Source organism: Balaenoptera acutorostrata, chromosome 12 (genome assembly GCF_949987535.1).
Source record: "Balaenoptera acutorostrata chromosome 12, mBalAcu1.1, whole genome shotgun sequence".
Taxonomy (NCBI): Eukaryota; Metazoa; Chordata; class Mammalia; order Artiodactyla; family Balaenopteridae; genus Balaenoptera; species Balaenoptera acutorostrata.
Window position 1 is genome coordinate 7,637,212 of NC_080075.1, and position 25,820 is coordinate 7,663,031.

Below are 25,820 nucleotides of genomic sequence, written 5' to 3' on the forward strand. Positions count from 1 at the left end.
TCTTAAAACAAAACAATAAAAAGCTAACAAACCCAATTTAAAAGTGGGCAAAAGACATTTCTCCAAAGAAGATACACAAATGGCCAAAATGCACGTGAGAAGATGCTCAACATCATTAGTCCTTAGGAAGATGCAGATTAAAGTCTCAACACAATACCATTTTACACCCATTAGGATGGCTATTATACAAAACACAACAAAACCAGAAAATAACAAGTGTTGGTTAAGATGTGGAGAAAGTAGAACCTTCATACGTTGCTAGTAGGAATATAAAATGGTACAGCCAGTATGGAAAACAATTTGGCAGTTCTTCAAAAAGCTAAGCATAGAATTGCCATATGATCCACCAATTCAACTTGTAGTTCTATACCCAAAAGACGTGAAAACAGGTATTCAAACAAAAACTTGTGTACAGATGTTTATAGAAGTGCTATCACAACAGTCAAAGTGGAAAAACCAAAATGTCCATCAACTGGATAAACAAATGTGGTCTGTCCATAACAATAGAATGTTACTCAGCCGCAAAAAGGAATAGAGTACTGACATAGGTTACAACGTGGATGAACCTTGAAAACATTATCCTAAGTGAAACCAGCCAGACACAAAAGGCCACATGTTATATGATTCATTTATATGAAATATTTAGAATAGAAAAATCCATAGTAACAGAAAGTAGACTAGTGGTTACCAGGAGCTGGGGAGAGGGAGGAATGGGGACTTCCTGCTTAAGGGGCATGGGATCTCCATTCAGGGTGGCGAAAATGTTCTTGAACTAGATAGTGGTGACATTGTGAATGTATTTAAGGCCAGTAAATTTTACACTTTAAAATGGTTACAATAGTAAAGATTATGTTTTGTGTATTTTACCACAATAAAAAAAAAAAGTTTCCAAACTATATAAACATCATAGAAACTCTGGTAATTTGACAAACAAATGAGCTCAGGTTTGCTGAGGAAATGCATATATTTCCGGCACAGCCTTTGGGACTGGGGAAAGCTTCTGGAAGAGAAAATGTACATGACCGAGGACGAGTCCTGTTTCCTGGTCCAGACTCGCTGTTCTGTGGCCTGGGGCAAGTCATGTAAACTCTCTGAGCCTCAGTTGGGAGCCTTGGACAAACCTTCTGTTTCTGGGTAGGAAAAATCTGAATCACTTGTGGGACCTTTTCAAGCCTCACACGTTTGCATTCACCTTGGCCTCTTACCCGGTGTGAAGGGTGGAATATTTCTGATGGAATGCTCTACTCCCAGGAAGAGCGGGTGGGGGACACACACAGGGGTCTGGGAGTGTGAAAGTACACTTTCTGGTGGAGCCTTTGTAATACTGAGAAGTCCTGGAGTTGGTTGTGATAGCGCTCACATTCCTGGGAAGGGCAGGAGGTAGATTCATTCATTCCTTCCTGTGCCGCGCACTGGCAGATATTCACACTGAAAGTCACGGAGCCCCTGAGTGGGTGCAGGGTCTGCCCTAGAGGGAGGAGAGATCGTTCCAGAGTCCACCTGTGAACGGCAGTTGTGGTGAGTGTGCTGAAGAAGTAAATGCTGCGTGGATGAGTATTCCAGGGCTAGGGATGGTGCTTTGAGGAAGTCACGGTTGACCTGCCTCTGAAGGGTGACTTGGAATGAACCAGGAAAACCAGGAAGGTGCAGATCAGCATTCCTGGGGGAGAGAGAACCGTGAGGAGGAAGGAGAGCAGAGTGGGCTTGGGGAAGACATCGTGAAGAAAGCCTCATGCTGGGAGGTCATGCTGAGTCGTGGTCAATGTCGTTGAATTAAAAGGCCAGGGAAGTATTTTGCTGAGACCACAGTAGGCACTTATACCAGCAAATGCTGCTTTCACGTCCCCACAAAACTACCTCCTGTGCTCTGGGAGTGTGTTACCAGCAGTAACCACACAGCATCTCTGAAACTTAAAATGGTCCCCAGAGTTGGCTGTGACCTGAAGCCACCATTCCTCGGAGCCTATACCATCTCCCCAGCACAGGGCAGCGTGGGTTACAGAACCAGTGGCTCTGGAGTGTGACACCCAGCCTACCCTGGGAGTGCTGGGAGAATGTGTCTCCTTTTGGTCTTTTGGGTTTTGGCCCATCACCCAGTAAACCTAGGCCCTGAGGATGGTAGAACTACCAAGAGTTTCACTTGTATTCGGCAGGACCATTGCATGTATTTGGGGGGTGGACCGGATCCATCTTTGTGGTGTAGGCCACATTTCCTTCCACACTTTGATGGAACCCAAGCTGAATGGAGCTCATACCTGCCAGTCATGGGCTGTACTCCTAGGAGCCTTCCCTGCTTAGAGTTGACGTGGTTGGAGGGCCCAGCGCTGCAACTCTGGGGCCCAGCACTGCAACTCAGGACCCGGCCGCCCCATCCACGGTGCAGCAGTGCGGGAAGGGAGGGTGGTCACAGGCTTGATTGGAGTTGTCCTATTAAGGAAAGGAGCTTGTTACAGTGGAGGATTCCTGGACTGAATGTCAATATTATGACATAGTATGAGTGTGTTTCGTGTTTGGTAATTGCAATCATTGTTGCTTTTGTTGTGGTCATCCATGTACAATGCTTGGTGTCAGTCTATTTATCTCTTGTAAAAATAAAATACAGTGTGTGTGTGTGTGTGTGTGTGTGAAAAAAAAAAAAAGGAAAGGAGCTTATCTGTAAGTCCTACTTTAGGCAAGGGCCCCTGTCCAAACTATTAAATTTGGAAGCTTATGTGTCATTTTTTCTCTGTAACCATAAGTCTATTCTATCTGGTTTAATGTTTTTTCCCCTTTGCTTGCAGGAGAGTAGATCTGGAGAAACCAACAGCTGTGTTGAAGAAATAATTCGGGTAAGGATATTCTTTTACAAATCTTACCAACTGGTTGACATAGATTCCAAATAGAAGGAGGTGCAGCTGCAGTGTCAAAGCGAGCCCATTGTTCATGTGTTGTTTGATCTTTACCCTTTCTGAGGGTAATCGCCTAAGTTGCCTAAGCAATAGTACTTTACAAAACAACTTCTAAAGCTTCCTTCAGAAACCTAGGAGCTACACCTTAATCTGGTCCCTTTGCACAGGCTGAGGTGACACTGTATTAGAGGGATCAGCTGGAAGACAGAACAACAGAGTTGAGATGAAAAATATGATTGTGTTCACGTTTGGATGCCCCCATTTATCACCCTACTATTTAAAAGCATCTTTCAATAGTCTGTGCTTTCCAGTCAGGCAGGGGTTGCCTGGTTATTTTTCTCCCAAACTTAATTAGAATCAGAAGCACTCTGACGAAGAGGTGATGCTCAGCGTTGAAAATTTATTTCTATATTGTTATGCGTGTTATTATTTTGCCTGTTACTCTCTGTAAGCCTGTCCTTTTCATCACCATCATCTCACGTGCACGGCCTCTGTGAACTAGTTTCATGCGCAGATGCACTTAGGCTGGGCTGTTCTGTCATATTAGTGTTCTCCTGAGTATCCAAACTTATAATCAGGATGTCCTCTTCAACCTATATTTTGTCTTCAATCATATTTTTCATCGGAATAACCTAATAATTTATAGCTCTCAGAAAGCTGATATTACCCTGGGCAAAACACCAAGGCGAATCAGACCAGATGGTGTGGCAATTCTCTATAAAGAAAAAGAGAAACTTTATTTTAATAGGTTTTTAACTTTTGGGCATCCTACACACTTTTTCTTGAATTGCTAGTGAATTACAGTAATATGGTTATGTGGTTTAAAATTTTACATTAACCATCAACTTGTTTTCAGCGGAAGGATTTTTAGTTCTTCCTGGAAAGCATTATTTCATAAACAAATTTTTTCACTCTCAAATTGATTAAAATAATTCATTGAAGTTTGATTTGATGAATTCATAATGATTTTTGTTTTTCTGGCAGAGATTTATATAGAAAACAGTTGTCAAAGTGTGGTAGCTTCATTTCTGGCATTTAAGTATATGTTGAATAAAATACGTGTTGTATTTTACATCTAAATGATGTCTATCTTGGGGCCTTGTTTCAGGTTAAACACAGATAGTGTAAAATGCAGATGTACTTTTCCTATTTTTCTCTTTTAACATACTTTGATGTTTGGGGTCCCAGTATTCAATGTTCAAGCCATCTTCCTTTGATTGGTTTTGGTGTTTATATCTGCAAAATGATAGTACCACAACACACCAATCCCCTCTTTGGTTTCTCTGTTTATGTTTAAAAAATCCTACCCCTTCTCATCCTTTCTTATCTTTTCTGAGGATATGGAAGAACTCTGTTATTTGACCTTTCTGTTCTCTATTCTAAGCAGGGCTTGAAGTTTATAAAGAGTTTGAGTATTTCTCATACCAAAACGATATACTTTAGAGAAGCAGTCCACAACTTTTTCGGCACCAGGGACTGGTTTTGTGGAAGACATTTTTCCACGGGGGTGGGGAGGATGGTTTCAGGATGATTCAAGTGCATTACATTTATTGTGCACTTTATTATTATTACATAGTAATATATAATGAAATAATTATACAACTCACCATAATGCTGACAGGAGGCAGAGCTCAGGCGGTAACGCGAGCGATGGGGAGCGGCTGTAAATACAGATCAAGCTTCACTTGCTCACCCGCCGCTCACCTCCTGCTGTGTGGCCCGGTTCCTAACAGCCACGGAGCGGTGCCAGTCTGTGGCCCGGGGGTTGGGGACCCCTGCTTTAGATGGTTTAAAATTCACTTCAAATAAAACTGAATGCTGTAGTCAAGAGTTTAAAGCATTATTTATTTTTTTCTTAAGAGAGCTGATGAGAGCCTGGCACCCCGGCCCCACTCTCCTACCTTCCCATGATACTGACCCCTAATCCATCACACCACGGGTGCCGCCCCTGCCCGCCTTGAATCAGGCGTGGAGCAAGAGGGAAAGCCTGGACCAATGAGAGAATTGATTTATGTGTACGTGCAGGGTCAAGGGTAGGGGGGATGCTGCCTTCATCGGAAGACAGCTGAGCTCTGAGTTCCACACTTCCCAGAGCTTGTGAGGAGTGTTCCAAAGAGGAGATGGTATAGACTGGGAAGTGATGGTGGTGCTGGTGCTGTTGTGTGAGCATCTTTCTCTCCCCTCACCTGGCAGTCTCAGGTGTTAGTAGTGGTCTAACTTCAGGAGCTCCTAGAGGATCATGTGTGTGTTCCCAGTTTTGCCTGGAATGTTTTTCTGGCTGTCACCTGCCTCTCACACCAGGCAGCCCCAGGATCATCTTCCCCTCTTATCCTAAGCATCTCCTCTCCTGCAAACACAAGCGCAGGGCGCCTTCTCAGTTACAGCCTGTTGGATTTGTTGTGTATCTGTCACACATCAGTATTCTTCCCACACGGTGGCCCTAATGTTTGGAATTTAGAATTCACGATTTTGTGGAATGAATAAATAAATGAGTGAGTGAGTAAAGGAATCCTGCAAAGGAGAATGATGAGTATCATTGTGATGGCTCACAGATTCCCTTTGCTATAAATCACGGACAAGGTGTATTGGCTTTTTTAGTGCTCGGTTCCTGTGAATCATCTTTGTGGAGCCCAATTTTCCTTACCAGTGGTCTCTCCCCTTGGAATCAGCTCAGGTAAACCTGATGTCGTCAAGGTCACCAGAGGTACTTACTGCTTGCAGCCATCTCGTTTTAAAAAGGCTCTCTCTTGTTGTGGAGGAAGATCAGGGTCATGAAAAATACCTTAAAATAATGAAAACGGAGATGGTCGTTGGACAAGTGTTTGTATGCCCTTTCCATGTGGGAGGTACTGGAAACAGCGGTGGGTCAGAGAGACATGACCCCTGGCCCTTTGGGAACCGACAATGTGCTGGAAGAGATAGATACTAAGTTTTTTTTTTTTAATCTCATAAATAAATGTATAATGTGAATTGTGGTAAATACCCAGGGTTTTATGAGCGCTTACTCTAGGGTACGTTACCGAATTTGGGGTCAAGAACTACTTCCCTGAAGAAGCCGCCTTTGAACTAAGAGCTGGAGGGTGAGTAGGAAAGCAACCTAAGGAAAATGGTGAAGATTCCAAGCAGAGGGAATGAAGAGTTCGGCTTGTTAAAGACCCGGGAAGGAAAGAGAAGGCCCGCGTGGCTGGAGAGCAGGTGGGAAAAGCCAGGCAGGAGAGGCCAGTCGTGTTGTTCTTTCCCAGCCACATTCAAGAGGCTCTAAGCACAGGGGAGCCGGTGAAGGATTGGAGCTGGGAGTGATGTGATCAGATTGGCAGTGTAGATGCACCGTCCTGGCTGCTGTGAGGAGTGGCTTGAGGGGAAGAAGGAAGAGGAATGGGAGGCTGATGCAGGTTCCAAGTGAGGGATGCTTGGTGGAGACGTGGGAAGATGGAGGGAGATGCTGTGTTGGGTGGGGGAGAAGAGGACATCCTCTGTTAATTTTTAGACGTGCTGAGTTTGAGGTGCCTTTGTGATGTTCAGGTAGACGAGGGGAATGTAGAGAAACTCAGAACAGAGGTCTGAGCTGCAGGCCAGCATTTTGGATGAATTAGCACATTGGTAGTAAAACCATGGAAATGGGTACATTTGCCTGGAGAGGGACTTGAGGCCGAGAAGCAATGAGAGCCTAAATTCCACCATTTCAGGGGCAGGGAAGGGAGGAATATCCACTGGCAAACGAACATGAGAGGGAGTGACTAGAGAAAATTGTGACCGTGAAAAGTCACAGAATCCAAGGAAAGAGAGTTTCCATTCAACAGGGCGCAGAATTTCTGAGAGGACACGAAAAGATGAGGATCGAAAACCACCCAATGGATTGGACAACAAAAAGGTCGTTGGTGACCTTATGGAGAGCTGTTTCTGTGGAGGAGAGGGGGCAGGGTCCAGACTGGAGAAAACTGAGAGGATGGAGTCCCTGAGTTTAGAGACCTCTTGTGAGGAAAGGCTGTGGTTTCCGTTCCATTTATTTCCATTCCATTTATTTCCATTCCATTTATTTCCTACACAGTCACGACCACCAGTGAGGATAGGCTAACATTTATTGAGCACTTACTATATCTGGGACACTCTTCCAAGCTTCTTGCATGTGTTTTCTCATTGGACCATCACAACTGCCTTCTGTGTAGTTGGGAACTATTATCATCCCCATTTTACAGAGGAAGAAACTGAGGCGAGGGGAGGTTAAACACAACTGGCCAAGGGCACACAGCTACCACATGGTAGAGCTGGGATTTTAACCAGCACCGTCTGGGACCAGCACCCCCTCTCTCTTACCTGCTGTGCTGTCTTATTAAAGGAAGAAGCCCCCCCGCAAGCTCATTCATGAAACCACTCAGGCATTTTGCTGTGAAAGGGAGGTTTCCCGTTCCCATGTGTGTATGATCTGAAAGTGCCCGATCACACGTGTGTGCACTTGAACTCACGGAGGTTTTATGGCCAACGTCTGCAATCTCACCACCTTTGAACTTCTTTTTCCTCCCCCCTCTCATTTTTGCTGAGGTGACTATTTTCAAGTCATTTGAATATTACATTATGTTCTCCAGTATAATTATTTTTTATCCTCACTCAGAGAATTTCAATCCTGGGACCTAGTAAATCTGTGTATTACTGCAAAATTCATTTAGGAGATGGGCACCAAGGGCTGGGAGCCCTCATCGCTGACATATGTTTGTAACACAGTTTTCTAAGTTACACTGTATTTCATCCCTAAAGGCTCCAGTGCTGTAATACTTAGGTGCTTTTCCTAGCATTATCCATTAACGTAGAATGGCATTAACATTTGTTCAGCAAATAAAATCCGTTTACAACTTAATGGGGCTGTACAGGGCTGGAATCTAGGATGCACAGATTTTATGCCACACGGCTCTAGATGGCGTTTATTGCCGGGCATTCCTCATAACGTAGGGAGCCTTTGTTATAAGAGACCAGTGTTTGAGATCTGGTTTGGATTTAAAGGATGAATTTAGAGACAATCTCAGTGCAACATCTGAGCAGATTATCTTCTTGGCTTTCATCTTTAGTCACTAATTTAATTCCAATTTCCTGTGAGATATTCATGGCGAATATTTACGTAGAGTTGCCCTTCTGTTGACATGAAAGGAATACCTGGGACTTGTTTAAATTCTGGAGACCCAAACCAATTTCCTGACACTATAACTGAACAGATTTCCAGCAGACAGAGGGAACTCCTTTTCCTTGGTTTTCTAGAAACTAAGGAGCCTCCTAGGCAAGATTTCCAGTTGTGATGCTGGGAGATCTGTGAGTGAGGACAGAGTTGAGATTACCATCACATGCAACGCACATCATCATGGCCCCCTCACGTGTTCAGACCCTGGATGGTGAGCCAAGAGAAGCCTTGTGCTTAAATGTCTACATGCTCCGTAACCCACATGAAAATATATTAGCCACTCGGAGAAAACAGAGGACAAAGGGACAGCTTGTTTTAAGTGATCTGTTTGGGTCGTTCGCAGAGCTGGACCTAGGTCAAATCTCCTGTATTCAGACCAGACAGGCGTTTCCTGCCTCATGTTGTGTGTGTGTTTTTTTTTTTAATAAATTATCTCATTTGTTTCAAGTAGTAAAGATTTTATTCATGACAAAATGAAGCCCACAAATGGCAAAATCAATCCGGGTATAAATGTAGAGGAGCCCGTTTATATATCCCATTACTTGTCATAATAAAATCGAATCAAAGCAAAAGTAAACCTCCTGGAGGTCTAGAGAAATTCACCAAGCAAAAGCTACATGTTTTATCCAAGATAAATGAGTTTCACTTGGTAGTGTTTTGTTTTGATTTTTCTTTTTGCAGTTGGCCACTTGGATGGATAGAGACAGCAGTAACACAATTTATATCTTATTTTACATCTGTAGGTGCATTTTTACTACACGTTATTATATTTGTTCTTTTGGCTGAAACCAAAAGCCCTACTTAAATGACTCCATTACTCTGCCAGGGTCATCCTGGTGCCTGTAAGGGGTATGCAGCAGCTTGCTGCTTGTTTCAGGGCCATTTGGCTACACTTTGTAGGCTTTGTGATGACTCTGGAGGTGTCCAGTTTCTAACAGAGGTGGGACGAGAATACTCTAATTCAGAATCTGTTCCGAGCCCAGAGGATTTGGGGTGATGGCCAAAGGGACCGTGAAGGTCTGGAAGTTCCCGTTGGGAGTGAATGGCTTTGCCTTTCTGTTTTTACCTGTCTCCTTCTGATGCACACGGTTAGACATCACAGAGGCATTTACAGAACCAGGGGTGTGGAAGACCAAGGGGATGTTAGCATCCCAAGCAGCATATATTCTGTGGGAATATACTCTCTGCCCTCATAGTCAAGGGTGAGTTCTGATACCGCAGTCAATATCTTTGCATGGGTGTTTGTCAATATCTTACTGTGAAGGTGGGGACTGGAAGACAAGAGGAGGTCCACACATAGTGTTAACAACAGCTGGATGCCACAGGCCGTCACGGAGCTCACGGTGCCGTGTACCTCCTGCTGTGCCCAGGCTGGGACAAGGGAAGCATGTCAGTAGCCAGACTGCACCATGGCCGGGGTTTCCAGCAAGGTCAAAGGCACACCTTCCCCATTTCTCGTGAAGAAACTTGGAGAACTTCAGCACTACATTAGAGGACTGAGGCATTAAATATACTTGATTTTTAAAGTTTTCTGTTGCTCTAGCCTTGCAAGGCACATCCACCGTGCAAAGAGATAGTGAGACTGGGCTCAAGACAGAGTCAGATTCTTGGAGGTCCTCTGCAGAGCCGCACGTGCTCTGGCCCCAGTGGTGTTCCAGCCTTATCTCTCACCCCTGCCCACCTCTCACTCTGTACATGGCTTCTGCAGGAGCGGCACCACAGCTCTCTCCCTCACCTCCGGGCCTCACTCATGCTCTTCCCTAACCCCAGAGCACGCTCTGTCTGCCCCTGACCCCGAACACCCGACTGTTTCTTGCTTATCTTCCAAGCCTCACTTAAGATGTCACTCCCTCCAGGAAGCCTTCCTGATTGCCAGAGTCTGAGTTCGATGCTCTTGTTCTGTATTCCCCCCCAAGTACCCTTTACTTTTATCATAGCACTTATTGTACTGAGTCATAATTGTCTTTCTTAAGCCCCATTAGGCTCTTACCATCCATCTCCAGGAGCTATCAAACTGCCTGGCATGTAATGGGTGTTTAATTAATGCTGAATAAATGGATGAGGAATAATGAATGAATGCCTTTGACCTTTTGCTCAGTGTCTGCTTTTCCTCTCTACCCTGTTGTCCTTCCAATCCTCCAACAAAAAAAGATTGAGGTGCTGTCCCCCTGAAACATAAGCTCTCCAAGGACGGCCAAGATTGTTGGGTTACCTGGGAGCACTAGAACATTCTACATTTCGCACAAATTCAAGAGAGATGAGAGTTCACCTAATAACTCCTGAGGGTTGGAAGTGAAAGGCATCCCCAGCTACTGCTGGTATCCACGCCAGAAAAGCTCAGACCTTTTGTATCTGCCACTTGTAGTCTGATTATCTTTCATGAAACTGAGTTTTCCATTTTGATAGCTAATGAATGTGATGTACAAGTTGAAGAAATCAAGATAATAAATTTGCAGGGATAATTTGGTTAATTACCATATTGCTGCTCGTGTAATCCAGGGAGGGAAGTCAAAGCTATTTCCACTGCTAATATGCTCCATGTAAAGCAGTTCTTGGAACAATTACCCAAAGTTATCAACTCAAGACATACATTTTAAAATTGTACTTATTATCATGAAAACCACACACGGTGTTCTCTTTTTTCAAATGGAGGGTTGTGAAATTACACAGATTTGCTGCAAATTACTATTGTACACATACAGGAAAGTTAAAAATAATTTCTAAGATCAAAAATGATAATTTGAGGATTGACAAGATACAGGCCTTGAAAAATTAGAACATCTATCTAGATATTAATCATATCTTTTAAGTAAGACATAATTACCTGTAGTTCTTATACTTATAATTATTTAGATCATTATAATGGAAAAAACTTAGAAACCTGATTATTCTTTTGCCATTTCATTTATATGCTGTTTTATAAATTCTGATATATTTGGTTTATATTTATGCAGTTTGTATGTTTTTAATGGTTGTTGGATTCAATGAGATGTAAGTATTTTAAAAATGTAGGGGTTGAAACTCAGGACATTTTTTATGACTTTTAGAACATGTGCCCGTATTTATCTACAGGTGGTTTTGTTCTGATTTTGAAAGCTGTCCACACACAAAGCCCGCAATTTCAGAATGGGTAATCCAGTTTTGGCATTCTTTAGGCTCCTAAATTAACTGTTTTTTGCACATGAGGCATTTTCCCATTGGCACATGGCTCCATTCCTGGGCCCACGTGTAGCCCAGAAGTTCTGGAGAATCGCTATGCTTGGCCTGCTTCCTGAACACCTTTAGTTCTGCTGATAAATTAGGAAATGTACACCTCTTCCTGTCTCTCCAGATACAGTAGTCCTCTTTTATCCAAAGTTGCAGTTACCCATGGTCAACTGAGGTCTGAAAATGTTAAATAGAAAATTCCAGAAATAATTCATAAGATTTAAATCATATGCTATTCTGAGCAGAGTGATGAAATCTTGTGCCATCTTGCTCCATCCCACCTGGGATGTGAACCATCTCTTTGTCCAGCATATCCCATGCATCTCGGTATCTATCTCGGTACTGTGTTCAAGTGGCTCTTATTTTACTTAATAATGGCCCCAAAGTGCAAGAGTAGTGATGCTGGCAGTTCTGCTATTCTCTGACTGTGCCTAATTTATAAACTAAACTTTATCCTAGGTATGTATATATAGGAAAAAACAATGTGTATAGGGTTTGGTGCTACTTGTGGTTTCAGGCACCCACTGGGGGTCTTAGAACATATACCCCATGGATAAGGGGGGATTGCAGTATTGGGCTGGAAAATAATGTCATATCCTGACACTAGCTGATTTATTTATTACAGCTTCTCCCTCTCTCTTTCCTCCCACTAAAAAGGTGTACCTATTTATGCAAAAGTATATCTTTCTCTCTCCCCTGAATTTCCTAAAAAGTTACAGGCGTTATAACCCATGGACAGTTTCCTGTTTATTATTACAACTTTTTCATTACAATGTTTTCATTTTAATGCCTTATTTTTTATTGTAATCCTAAATAATGAGAGGTCTGTGGTTCTGTAGAATTAAAAATACTAAAAATTTTATATTCTACACCTTTTTTTAAAAACAAAGTATTTTTCTATGAACATTGATTAGGCTTCTGAAACGTGATTAAAAATCCTAAGATCAGCATGCTTATTATTGACATATTATGAATTAATTTAAAACTCTATGCCTCAGCTACTTGTAAATATCTTTTTAGTAATCTCAAATATAGATTTATTTTTGCATATAAAGTACATATTTTCTAAAAATCACCCTGGGATTCTATATTAATTTAACAGTATCGATATATTTATATCTGCATACTTACTTTACGAATCATTTTAGCCTTCCCTTCTCTGGCAATAACTTGTGATCTCACAGTATTTTTGGTCAGTTTTTAAACATATTTTTGAATTCAGTTTAACAGTGTCTATCTGGGTGGGGGAGAGGGAATGATAGGCTTTTATTTATTTTTCTTATTTTTTTGCAATTTTGGAAGATATTTTATTTTATATAATTAAAGAGTACTTTTTTTGGTAAACATACTATTTTTAATAAAATATAATCTATAAGGGCAAACATGAATTAAGGATATGATAAAATAGTGATTAAAATAAATCCTACTGTTTCCTTTGTAGAATATAGATTATTATAAGTGGTTACTTTTTATTTTCCAACTTGGCAACAGTTTAGTACGATAAGCCCAAGAGAAAAGTTAATATATTCAAGATATATTAATATCTGAGTTTGAATATGTAAAGTATTTTTTAAAAGTAATATTATAAAAATGAAAGTCCTTGAGCATATTGCTGACAGGACAGGCTTTTAAAAATAGAACCTTTCAAGTTAGCTAAAAATGTTGGTACAGCTTCTGAAAAATGACCGAATCCCCCAAAACCTACCCAGGCTGCTTCTCTGGAAACCAAATGACAGTCTTTTACCCAGCTTCAAACAGGAAAGCCATTTGAAAACTCAGCTGCAGGGCTTCCCTGGTGGCGCAGTGGTTGAGAGTCTGCCTGCTAATGCAGGGGACACGGGTTCGAGCCCTGGTCTGGGAAGATCCCACATGCCGCGGAGCAGCTGGGCCCGTGAGCCACAGCTGCTGAGCCTGCGCGTCTGGAGCCTGTGCCCCGCAACGGGAGGGGCCGCGATAGTGAAAGGCCCGCGCACCGCGATGAAGAGCGGTCCCCGCACCGCGATGAAGAGTGGCCCCCACTTGCTGCAACTGGAGAAAGCCCTCGCACGAACCGAAGACCCAACACAGCCAAAAATAAATAAATAAATAAATAAAATCAAGTAAAACTTTAAAAAAAAAAAAAAAAAAAACTCAGCTGCAGATAAACTAGAGAGAAAGAGGAAAAGGGAGAAAGAAAATCCGGCCATGATACATGAAGAAGATGGTGTCGCGAGAGGTTCCCTCCAGTGAGAGTAAAACCTCCCCTCTGGGCTGCAAAATGAGCGTTGATCATTCTGACTTTTTCACTTTGTATTTCCTTGGTTTTTTCAATGAAGTCTCTCACTTAGCCCTCCACCCGCACCCCAACCGCAGGCTCTGGAAAGAGGCAAGAAATGAACACTGAGTTCTTTTGGACGTTCGCTGGTTATTGTTGTATGAAATCAGGAGATCACTGTGACATGAATACAGACTCAAGAGCAGATTCCCAACAGGTTCAAAACAGTGTAGATGGTGATGGGGGAGAAGGGGGGACTTATGGTAACTGGAGTCATCTAGAAAGATCATCAGCAACCCTTGGATAGTTGAAATGATTAATCACTTCAGCACAAAAGAGCACAAAAGGAGATTTGTTAAGAATAAGCGGGGGACAGAGTGCTACCTCCAGGGGTGACAGGCCTGTCTGCTTAATAATGTATTTTTAAAGTGTATGCCACGTCAAAAGCCAAGCACGTGCAAATGGAGGAAAATGGAAAGAAAAAGCAGTGGGCAGAATACTTAGTGCATTAGAACAAATGTTTCCGAGATCAGATTGGCAATAATTTTGATTGGAGCAGTTTTTATTTTTATTTTATTTTATTTTATTTTATTTTTTTTAAAGGATTTTCTTATTTATTTATTTATTTATTTTTGGCTGTGTTGGGTCTTCGGTTCGTGCGAGGGCTTTCTCCAGTTGCGGCAAGCGGGGGCCACTCTTCATCGCGGTGCGGGGACCGCCCTTCATCGCGGTGCGCGGGCCTTTCTCTATCGCGGCCCCTCCCGTCGCGGGGCACAGGCTCCAGACGCGCAGGCTCAGCAATTGTGGCCCACGGGCCCAGCCGCTCCGTGGCATGTGGGATCTTCCCAGACCAGGGCTCGAACCCGTGTCCCCTGCATTAGCAGGCAGATTCTCAACCACTGCGCCACCAGGGAAGCCCTGATTGGAGCAGTTTTTAAATGCATTCTTCCGCCCCACCCAACCTCCCACCCCCAGGGTCTTAGCAGCACTGGGACAATTCACAGTCTCTAGAAGGATGTGTGCTGGACCTTTTATCACTAAAAACGATAACGAGCCCATCAAAGCAATATTGTGTGATAGCCCCCCTTTCTTTGAGGTGCAGGGATCTGAATAGTCTCTTTGGACTAGAGCAAACTCCATGAATTAAAGCAACAGAAGCAATAATGATAGCATGGCTTAACACGCATTGATGGCTTTCTGTGCCCTCGATGTCTGTTACCTCTTTTAATCCTCACTCTAACTCTAGATGATGTCATCCTCATCTCCCAGAGCAGGAAACTGAGATAAGGGGAGGGGAACACATAGTAAATAAGAGACATGGTTAAGGTTTAAACTCCAGAGTCCAGAGCCTAAGTTCATAAACCAGATAGAGTGATTTTCTTAAAAGGCTGAATATTTTCAGTACATAAGACTAGGCAAATTCTTGTGGGGATGCATCAGGACTCTTGTGTTTGTACCACCTCTTTCTCATGGCCTCGAGGATAGGAAAGGATGCTCATGGCTGCAGTTGTTGCTTTAGAAGCCGCACAGCGTTTCTGAGGAGTTAGATTGAGCGTTGATGCCTGCGGTGTGGCATAAGGGGTGCACAGTGAACACAGAAGTACCTTTGATAATTCCTTACAAATCGGTCTTGAGCGTGTATTCACGTGTAACCCAGTTACTGGTAGTACATCTTGAAGTGCCAGTTTCTTCTGCATCAGCCTGTGTTTTGCTGCCTTCCATAAAGCTCCATGTTACTGACACCACCTGCTCATATTACCCTTCGTAAGAGTCCCAAGAGTCAACACTGTCCTCCTGCCCAGGAGAGGGGTGGGTGAAAATGTAGAGCCAGAGGCACCGAGAGGTCCAGGTGGCCGCAGCCCGCACCCCTGACTGCACAGGTGTGAATTTTCACTGCAGCTGGAGTTCTTGCATCAGACACTCTGTTCGGCAACGGCTCTGCCGCTGACCAGCTTGGTAGCATTGAGTCAACAGAGATTTCAATACAGTGCACAGTTTGCAAAGAAGAAAGCTATTGTTCTTGCTCATTATTTGATATGGCTGTAACATCTGTTGCCAGATAAATTTGTGGATACAAACATCTTCGTGAGTCAACATGCCTAACCAAATGTTTTCATTCATCAAACGCAGTTCTGGAGGTAAACCAATCTTGCAAATCTGTGATTGAAATCAACCTTTTATTTTGGAGCCGATGACTGTTAGCTGCCATTATTCTCATTAGGATAATCAAGTATTTTCAAACTCGTTGGAGATGAGGTTCACTTAAGGAAATCTCAGTCTGTAAAATCCGGTTGTAGAATATTTGCGAGATTAGCTCTTTATTGCTAAGAAATCATTGTTTTGCTAAAGGACTCCTGCCTACAGGAAAGGATTAACCTAGGATTAATAGCAAATTCCCCTAGATATCTAAATATCTAGAATCTAGATATCTGCTTACAGCTTTTTTACAACTTAGCATTACTAGAAAACAAGAGTGTTGGAATCACTTTGAATTTGATTTGACAAACGATAAAAAATAAAGACAATGCTTCCTTGGAATAAAAATGAAAGCCAGTGGGACATTATAAATCACTTTACAAAAATGTATTTTTTTTTTTTTTGTACAACTGTTCAGGTGTGCACACTAAGCAAAGCAGCTGCAAAGGGAATAAGTGCAGACTACACCCCCTGGTGGAACATTGTTTGATAGGTGGTTGATGGCATTTTATCTCTTTAAGTACAGTTGAAGTGCTTATTTAAATTTCTTTGCCTTCTTAATTATTGTAAACTACGTTCATTTATGTCAATTTATGCCTGTTAGTTGCTTTTACAAGTGTATGGTTATACCAAGTATGCCTAATTATGAATCAGATTACCCAGGCAAAGTAGTTTTTATAATATATGTTCTAGTCTACTATGTTTCTCAAGACTCCCTTTGAGAGCTCACAAAGGATTAAAAATTATGCATAGCTTCTAACTTATAGGAGTATTTTCACATTGAAATAAACTTGGTAGATTGCTTGGAACAGCTGTCTTGCTTATTGGCAAATGACATAGAACCCTCCTACTTAAATATAAATCCTTCCCACGTTAAGACTTATCCAACTGAGGAGAGCAGAGTAAGACTCAGAAATCTGCTTGGGCTTGGAAGGACAGTGAATTAAAATAGTGGAAGTCTTCAGAGAGGTAGGTTGAGAAAATCCCCAGCTTCCACATAGAGCCTTAAAAGAAGACACAAGAAGGGAAATGGGTTGATATTCCTGTACCATGTATGAAGGATTATATCTTTTCAATATTGTGTTTTTCATTGACATACAGATTTAATTTCAAATAGAATGAGATTGCCTACATTTCTGTATGATTTTGTAGCACCCAGCAGTATTCTCAGTAAGTACTTGAATGATTTATTGAAAATCTAACTTCATGAAAAAACTGACTCATTCAATTTTTAAAGACATCTTATATATCCTTTCAAGTATGGGACTTATTACTTGTTAATTATTTATATTCAACACCTTGAGTTATTACTATAAAAAAGCCAGTGAACCCTAGCATCCAAAAATGAGTAAGAGCTGGAATTTTACATGTAGAAAATTCATGTCTTCCTGGGAACTCAAAGGCATCTAAAATTATAAACTGTTTTTACATCTGTTAGGGATCCACTCTTGAGTGAATTAGGAGTTTATAATGACACCTGTGGTTACTTGAAAATGAAGAATTGGGCATGCGTATTCAGCTTAGTAGTGAGTTTTTTTTTTTAATTGGGGTATAGTTGTTTTACAATCTTGTGTTAGTTTCTACTGTACAGCGAAGTGAGTCAGCCATATGTATACATGTATCTCCTCTTTTTTGGATTTCCTTCCCATTTAGGTCACCCCAGAGCACTGAGTAGAGTTCCCTGTGCTCTACAGCAGGTTCTCATTAGTTATCTATTACACACACACACACATGTAGTCGTGTGTGTATATATATATATATATAGTCAATCCCAGTCTCCTTTAATGGATTTTCTTCTCCTCCTGTGGCAGCAGTAACATGTGGTTGACCCAGGCTGGTTGTGTGGCTCAAAGGAGATAAAGGATTGCACACAACTTGGTAAAGTGCTATTGAAAACAGCAGTGTTTCAGCTCAGAGCTACAGAAGGTAGAGAGCTGGAGAGAACACCACTTCCACTCTTACAAGAGGAGAAAAAAGCCAGAGAAAGAGCAAATTAGCTACTTTTATTAAACCCATGAAAGAACTGAGGTCACAAGGCAAACAACCTGAAATATGAAGGGAGACAGGCACCTTCAGGGAGAAACAGGACTTGAGCATTTGCTTGTAAGGGACACCACCCAAGGCCATGTAAACCAGTTAGAGGAAGCTTGTATGATTGGCAAAGGTGAACATGGGCTCACAGGAGGGCACGACAAGCAGGGGAGTTTGCACTCTTTTGCAGGCTTTTCTTCCCCCAGGTGCTCATAGGGAAGACCTGGGAGCAGGCTGGGAAGCCTCACCTGTGGTGTTGGCTAGGGGAAGGGAATTGCAGCCACTGCCGAACCTCCACCCAGACCCATCTCCTCTATCTCTCCTACTGATCAGAAACCTTAATCTGTAGGAAGAAGGGCACAAAACTGCAGCCTGAGAGCCCTGGTGGGTCCCCCTCTAGCTGGAGGAGAGGAATGGCAACCATCACCCAAACAAAGCACACCCTTCTCCCCTGTCATTCCTTAATCTTCAGGGGGAAGGGCAACCAGAATGCATCCTGAAGTCCCTGTGGGAAACCCACTGTATCAGCAGAGTCTGGGGTTTTTTATTTTTAGAAAAAACAAAAAGCTCTACCCCTAGGGAAGGGTCAGGAATATGTACTCCCTAACATTACATTACGTCTGGAGGAAAGCTACACCACCAAGACTCATGTTCACAGTGCCCAGCTAACACCAAGGCTTAATAAAAACATCAGAGACCATCTTCTTTCCCCAGCTCTCCAACCACTGCACAGACTAGCACTGAGTAAAAAGAACAGTGGGATACAACTGGGAGAGCTATGCAAAGAGAAGACCCAAAGCCAAGTGGGGAGACTCATAGCCCAGCAGAGAGCAAATTCACATCCAGCCCAACCCCTCATTAGATTAACACAAACCTCCACACTGAAGACCTAACAGAAGGAAAGGCATTCTCATCTCCAGGGAATAGAACATACTTCCCTCAGAATCTACTGTCTTATACAACATGTTTGGTGTTCAACAGAAAATTAGGAGACCTATAAAAAGGCAAGAAAAAGCACAATCTGAAGGGACAAAGCAATCATCAGAACCAGACACAGATATTAGAACTATCAGACACAGAACTTAACTGGCTACAATTAACATATTAATGGCTCTTAAGGAAAAGGCAGACAGCATGCAAGATCACACAGATAATTTCACTAGGGTGATGGAAACTATAAGAGATGACCACATGAAAAAGATTGATAAATGAAAAAGAGATGAAGAATGTCTGTAATGGGCTCATCAGTAGGCTGGGCACAGTTGAGGAAAGAATCCAGAGCATGAAGATAAGTCAACAGAAATTACTCAAACTGAAAACAAAGAGATAACAGTGTAAAAACAACAACAACAACAACAACAACAACAAAAACAGAACAGAGCATCCAAGACTGGTTGGATAATATTAAATGGTCAAGCACATGTAACTGAAATTCCAGAAGGAGGAAAAACAAAGAGAACAAGGCAGAAGAAATAATGGCCAAGAATTTTCCAAAATTAGTGACAGACACCAAACCACATATCCCAGAAACTCAAGCTCAGAGAATACTTAGCAAGATAAATACCAACACACACACATGCACACAATCACACACACACCCTAATGTATATCATATTCAAACTGCTGAAAACCAAAGACAAAGAGACAATCTTGAAGTCAACCAGAGGAAAAAAAGACACTTTACCAACAGAGGGACCAGGATAAGAATGACAGACTTTTCATTGGTAACCGGGCAAGCAATAAGACAACAGAATAAATCTTTAAAGTGTGAAACGGGAGAAAAAACAAAAAACAAAACAAAACAAAAAAACCCTCTACCCAGAATTCTCAACAAAAATATTCTTCAAAAGCTAAAGAGAAATAGTTTTCCAGGCAAATAAAAACCGTGGGAATTCATTATCAGATCAACTGGACAAGAAATGGTAAAGGAAGTTCTTTAGGCAGAAGGAATATGATGTAGTCAAAAACTCAGATCTTCACACACAAAAATAAGAGTATCAGAAATGGAATAGATAAAACAGGCCCAACAGCATGTAGTAAATGCTAAAGCCTGGCCTTACACCGAGTTCCTTTATTTACTGATTAAGAGGCAACCATTACGTACTATTTAACAGGTAGGGAGCTTGAGCTTGGAAAGATGAAGAAGTTATGGTGGTTAGGGTTGTACAAGAATGCAAATATACTTAAGGCCACCAAACCATGTACGTAAAAATGGTAAATCTTACATCGTGTGTTTTACCTCAGTAAGCAACTGTTATATCCAAGAAGTGCTCCATAGCATGCAAACATACAGCAATGTTTTCCCTCTCATCTTCTCTCTTTTTTAATTTAATTTAATTTATTTATTTATTCTTGGCTGTGTTGGGCGCGTGGGCTTTCTCCAGTTGCGGCAAGGGGGGGCTGCTCTTCGTTGTGGTGCATGGGCTTCTTACGGCAATGGCTTCTCTTGTTGCAGAGCGCAGGCTCTAGGCACGTGGGCTTCAGTAGTTGTGGCGCACGGGCTCTAGAGCGCAGGCTCAGTAGTTGTGGCGCATGTGCTTAGTTGCTCCGCGGCATGTGAGGTCTTCCCGGACCAGGGCTCGAACCCGTGTCCCCTGCATTGGCAGGTGGATTCTTAACCACTGCGCCCCCCAGGGAAGTCCCTCATTTTCTCTTGAAACCCTTTTCACGAGCTACTTCTCTCCCTGCTGCTGAATGAAATCTCAGTAGCTCCCATGGCTTTTCCAGATACTACTCAATGATTTTAAAGTTCTCTAGTCACTCTTAGTGACAAAATGTTTCATTTCAATAATTAAAATGCCCAGTCACAAGGCATCATCAAAGCTCTGAACTTCATTTAAAGTTAAAGATTTCTTTCCCCCAACTTGGGTTTCCTACAAGCTGGAATCCTAGGAAGGAAGGAGGGGTATGGCTGTTCCTTCTCTATTTCACTGGCTTGTGCTTTTCTTTTTTTCAGTTGAGGTTTCTGGTTCCACTAGAGCTAGGGTGACAGAAGAGGGGTGAGGGGCAAAAGAAGTCACACTTGCTGGTCCTTGTGAGCTGGCACTGGTGCTCTTTTGGGTTGGTGGGTCTCTCTCTCTCTCTAGGAGAGAAAGAATATTCTTTCTCTCACAGGGTTCTTTAATGGTTCCAAATAGATTTTCCTGACTGTAAACGTCCACCTGTAGCTGCTTTGATGAGGGTGATGCCCTTCTTCCAGTCTAAACGACCTCACTTCTTTACCTGTTCTTGCCCCAACCTGGCTTCTGCATCCAATGGTATAGTTAGTCTCTGTAGATGGGAGTGGAGTCCATAGCCAACACAGCCCTCTGTGCTGCCACCCTGGCCACTCAAGTCAGCCAACGCCCCTGTGGAGTTTCTCAGGCTTGTGTTAGGTATTCCCAAACTCCCAGAGCAAATATAAAGTCCCCTGAGGGCGATTGGGGTATGTGTGGGTGTGGGATGGGGGCTGTTTAAAAACCCTCTTACTTGAGCTTGAGGGGAGGAAAAACCATCTCCCTTCTCCTCCCTCACTTCAGATGGGGGAGGCAAATGTATCAGTATTACAGCTACTTTCTTCAACGAAATTCTCTTTCGGGGCCTCGGATGAGTATCAAGCAAAAGGTCATAAAAGGCTTTTTTGAACCCCTGGATGCGAGCTCTGCCCTGCCTAGGTGCGCCTCCCTTTGATTATATGGCATCTGTTGTTTGTTCTAAATCAAAAGACAAAGAACAAGTTCCGTTGTCACACCTGTTCAGTAGTACTCAGCTTTAGCATGATCAGGAGGTACATGCTTAAATAGAAGGTACACTTAGTAGAAGGTTTGCCATTTTGTTCTGCGTTACCGTAGTATATACCATCTAGGTTACAAATAAAACTCTTCGAGGAAAACATAGGCAGAACACTCTGTGACATAAATCACAGCAAGATCCTTTTTGATCCACCTCCTAGAGAAATGGAAATAAAAACAAAAATAAACAAATGGGACCTAATGAAACTTAAAAGCTTTTGCACAGCAAAGGAAACCATAAAAAAGACAAAAAGACAACCCTCAGAATGGGAGAAAATATTTGCAAATGAAGCAACTGACAAAGGATTAATCTCCAAAATATACAAGCAGCTCATGCAGCTCAATATTAAAAAAACAAATAACCCAATCCAAAAATGGGCAGAAGACCTAAATAGACATTTCTCCAACGAAGATATACAGATTGCCAACAAACACATGAGAAGATGCTCAACATCACTAATCATTAGAGAAATGCAAATCAAAACTACGATGAGGTATCACCTCACACCAGTCAGAATGGCCATGATCAAAAAATCTACAAAACTACAATGAGGTATCACCTCGCACCAGTCAGAATGGCCATGATCAAAAAATCTACAAACAATAAATGCTGGAGAGGGTGTGGAGAAAAGGGAACCCTCTTGCACTGTTAGTGGGAATGTAGATTGATACAGCCACTATGGAGAACAGTATGGAGGTTCCTTAAAAAACTAAAAATAGAACTACCATATGACCCAGCAACCCCACTACTCGGCATATACCCTGAGAAAACCATAGTTCAAAAAGAGTCATGTATCACAATGTTCTTTGCAACTCTATTTACAATAGCCAGGACATGAAATCAACCTAAGTGTCCATCAACAGATGAATGGATAAAGAAGATGTGGTACATATATATAATGGAATATTACTCAGCCATAAAAAGAGATGAAGTTGGGTCACTTGTAGAGACGTGGATGGACCTAGAGTCTGTCATACAGAGTGAAGTAAGTCAGAAAGAGAAAAACAAATACTGTATGCTAACACATATATATAGAATCTAAAGAAAAAAACATGGTTCTGACGAACCTAGGGGCAGGACAGGACTGAAGACATAGAGAATGGACTTGAGGACACAGGGAGGGGGGAAGGGTAAGCTGGGACGAAGTGAGAGAGTAGCATTGACATATATACACTACCAAATGTAAAACAGATAGCTAGTGGGAAGCAGCTGCATAGCACAGGGAGATCAGCTCGGTGCTTTGTGACCACCTAGAGGGGTGGGATAGGGAGGGTGGGAGGGAGACGCAAGAGGGAGTGGATATGGGGATATATGTGTGCATATAGCTGATTCACTTTGTTATACAGCAGAAACTAACACAACACTGTAAAGCAATTATACTCCAGTAAAGATGTTAATAAATAAATATAAATATAAAAACAAAAAACACAGTTAAGAAAACCTCACATCTCAGAGACAAGGCTTTCGCTGGGTAGAAATAAGTAAATATGTTTATTTTCCTTTAATTTCCTCACATTCTCTGCCTTCTTAATCCTTTCCTGTTTTCCCTTTGCCTTTTAAAAATTTTTTACAATGAATTTGACCTCAGACAAGAACTCCCTGAGCCAACATCTGCATGATGGTCCTACTGCCCAGGCCTTTTTAAATAGCACAGGTCAGAATATGGTTTCATAACTTCAAAAGGATCAGCCAGAGGACAAAATTCTTATTGAGTCAGTTCTCTTTTAATTTAGTAAAGGTTTCTTATCCTGTGTTTCCCAGTACTAATTGAAGAGCTATTTTTAAAAGATCAGTTTAGCTTGTGGATAAAAGTAGTACATCAATCTACTTACACAAACAGTATCTTTGTTTAAAATGAGCACATTTCAGTGTGATTGAATTGGGATTGGAAGTAGTGCAGCTGATCTTTTTTTTTTTAATTTTATTTTATATTGCAGTATAGTTGATTTACAGTGTTGTGTTAGTTTCAGGTGTACAGCAAAGTGATTCAGTTATACATGTACATATATCTATTCTTTTTCAGATTGTTTTCCCATATATGTTGTACAAAATATTGAGTAGAGTTCTCTGTGCTATACAGTAGGTCCTTGTTGGTTATATGTTTTATATATGGTAATGTGTATATGTTAATCCCAAACTCCTGATTTATCCTGGGCTGATCTTTAGTGATATCTTGGGGGCAACTCCACAGCCCACTTCTCCACTCCTTTACAAAGCCTGCCAGCAACGGCTGTCACTATAGACAGATTAGCATGTACCTAACGGTGTCCTTGAAAAACTTGCTGTTAAGAGCTCTGTTATCACATAGCCTGAAAATGTTAAAGAAGGGAGCACAGACTTTAAAAAATATGTCTTTTTTTATGAGGTCAAACCCTTCATTTTGACACTTAATAAATAAAATGCCCACGTTGCAAGAAATGGGATAATGAATTGTAAAAAGACATAATCAGCAATGACTAAATAATTAAGGGAATTGAAATGCAGAGTCATTTGGGGATGTATTAATAATAACACGATTTGTTCCATATGCTAAGGAATTCTGTTTTTAGAAAATCAGTCATCACACATGTTCCATGGCAAAAAGGAAAAAAAAAATTAATGTTGACTAATAGGAATTGTAATTAGATGTTCTGCTCTTAAACAGCTGAATAAAAGATGAAATCATATAGAAAGTATATTTAGATACAAGTCAGAAAGTAAACTGATTATTATTCATAGGGCTGTTAATAGGAACTGGAATTTATGCATCTAGTGGGAATTGTATTAGGTAATTAAGAAAGGGAGTCACACTAGGCTTCCTTTATGCATTCACATTTACGTATCTTCTTACACCAGTGACTCTCGTTTTTCTCATCCTCCACCAACTTAACCGTCAGAGTCACGTCTTGTGGTGGCCGGTGAGCATTTGGGGGTTCTGGGGCCTGGCAGGTCTTACCTCCAGGGGATGCTGCATTGGGACACCGCTCAGTCATCGTGTCCCCTGAGCCTTTGTTGGGCATCACCAGCAGGCAAGCATGACTTTTAAGCTTCTGTTAGTTTTCTACCTTCAGAGGTTTCTTTAAAGATCCCTGGAAGGGACTTCCCTGGTGGCACAGTGGTTAAAGATCCGCCTGCCAATGCAGTTCACACGGGTTCGAGCCCTGGTCCGGGAAGATCCCACATGTCACAGAGCAACTAAGCCCATGCGCCACAACTACTGAGCCCACGTGCCACAACTCCCGAGCCCGTGTGCCACAACTACTGAAGCCCACGCGCCTAGAGCCCGTGCTCCGCAACAAGAGAAGCCACCACAATGAGAAGCCCAGGCACTGCAACGAAGAGTAGCCCCCGCTCGCTGCAACTAGAGAAAGCCCGCGTGCAGCAATGAAGACCCAACGCAGCCAAAAATAAATAGATTATTTATTTATTTGTTTTAAAAAATAAAATAAAGATCCGTGGAAAAATGCCTCATTTCTAGTGGCCACTGTAGGCGGCCTCCAAATAGGGCGCGTGGGAGATCGTGGGACCCTGGAGCGGCCACATTTCACAGATGAGCAGCACATTTCTTTGGTGGGATGCAAGAATCAGTCCCTTTCTTTATCTTGTTAAGGTACGACGTCAGAACCGATCTGTGAGATCGTGGTTAGAATGAACCGGTTTCTGATCTTGCATTCTCCATGCAAACGATGTGCCTTTTTGGAGAATAAAATAACCCAGAATGGCAAGCGGGAGTGCCCGATTTCAACGGAGCTCCTCCACCTCCCTGGTTGTCTGCGTCCATGTGCGCGGTTGTTAGTGGGCACAGCAGGCTGAAGCCGTCCTACGGCTGCATTCTCTTGTTAACACACAGAACACTGCACCATGAAGCAAGCGGTTCCTTTCAGCTCTGGGTGTGAAGTGCACACATTGCTCTGCGGCTCCTCAGCCCTGCGGTGACGCTGGCTGTTGAAGCAGCCCTTGCTGTCCTCTTGCCCCATCATTAACGCCAGTGTCCACCGCGAGGACCAGGGATTAGCCCCGGGGTGAGGGGGAGAGACTCTCAGCTCTGCAAGAGGCATACTTTGTGTTCCTTATAAAATTTCTGAACAACCCCACACCTGGGTTTCCTTTCGTAGAATACAAGTAAGGTCTCTCACTGCTTCTTTGGGTGGTAGATGTTGACATGACACGTAACATCGGGGTTCTGCGGTGTGAGTGGGAGAGAAAACACTGGAGTGGAGCTCTGCCTACCTGGGTTTGAATCTGCTGTTTCTGTGGCTTCAAGAAAAAAAAAAAATCCCTCTGTGCCTCAGTTTACTCATCTATAAATCAGAAATAACAATACTCT

The 25,820-nt window shown here is 42.3% G+C and overlaps 1 protein-coding gene across 2 annotated transcripts in view; it reads left to right on the forward strand.

The window, feature by feature from the left end:
• The window catches only part of AFF3 (ALF transcription elongation factor 3), a 579,340-nt gene that overhangs the window by 263,344 nt on the left and 290,176 nt on the right, over window positions 1–25,820 (forward strand). For both annotated transcript variants that reach the window (XM_057558661.1, XM_057558662.1), the window contains exon 6: window positions 2,781–2,828. In XM_057558661.1, coding sequence (XP_057414644.1) covers window positions 2,781–2,828 — 48 coding nt within the window. The remainder of the gene's footprint in view (window positions 1–2,780; window positions 2,829–25,820) is intronic.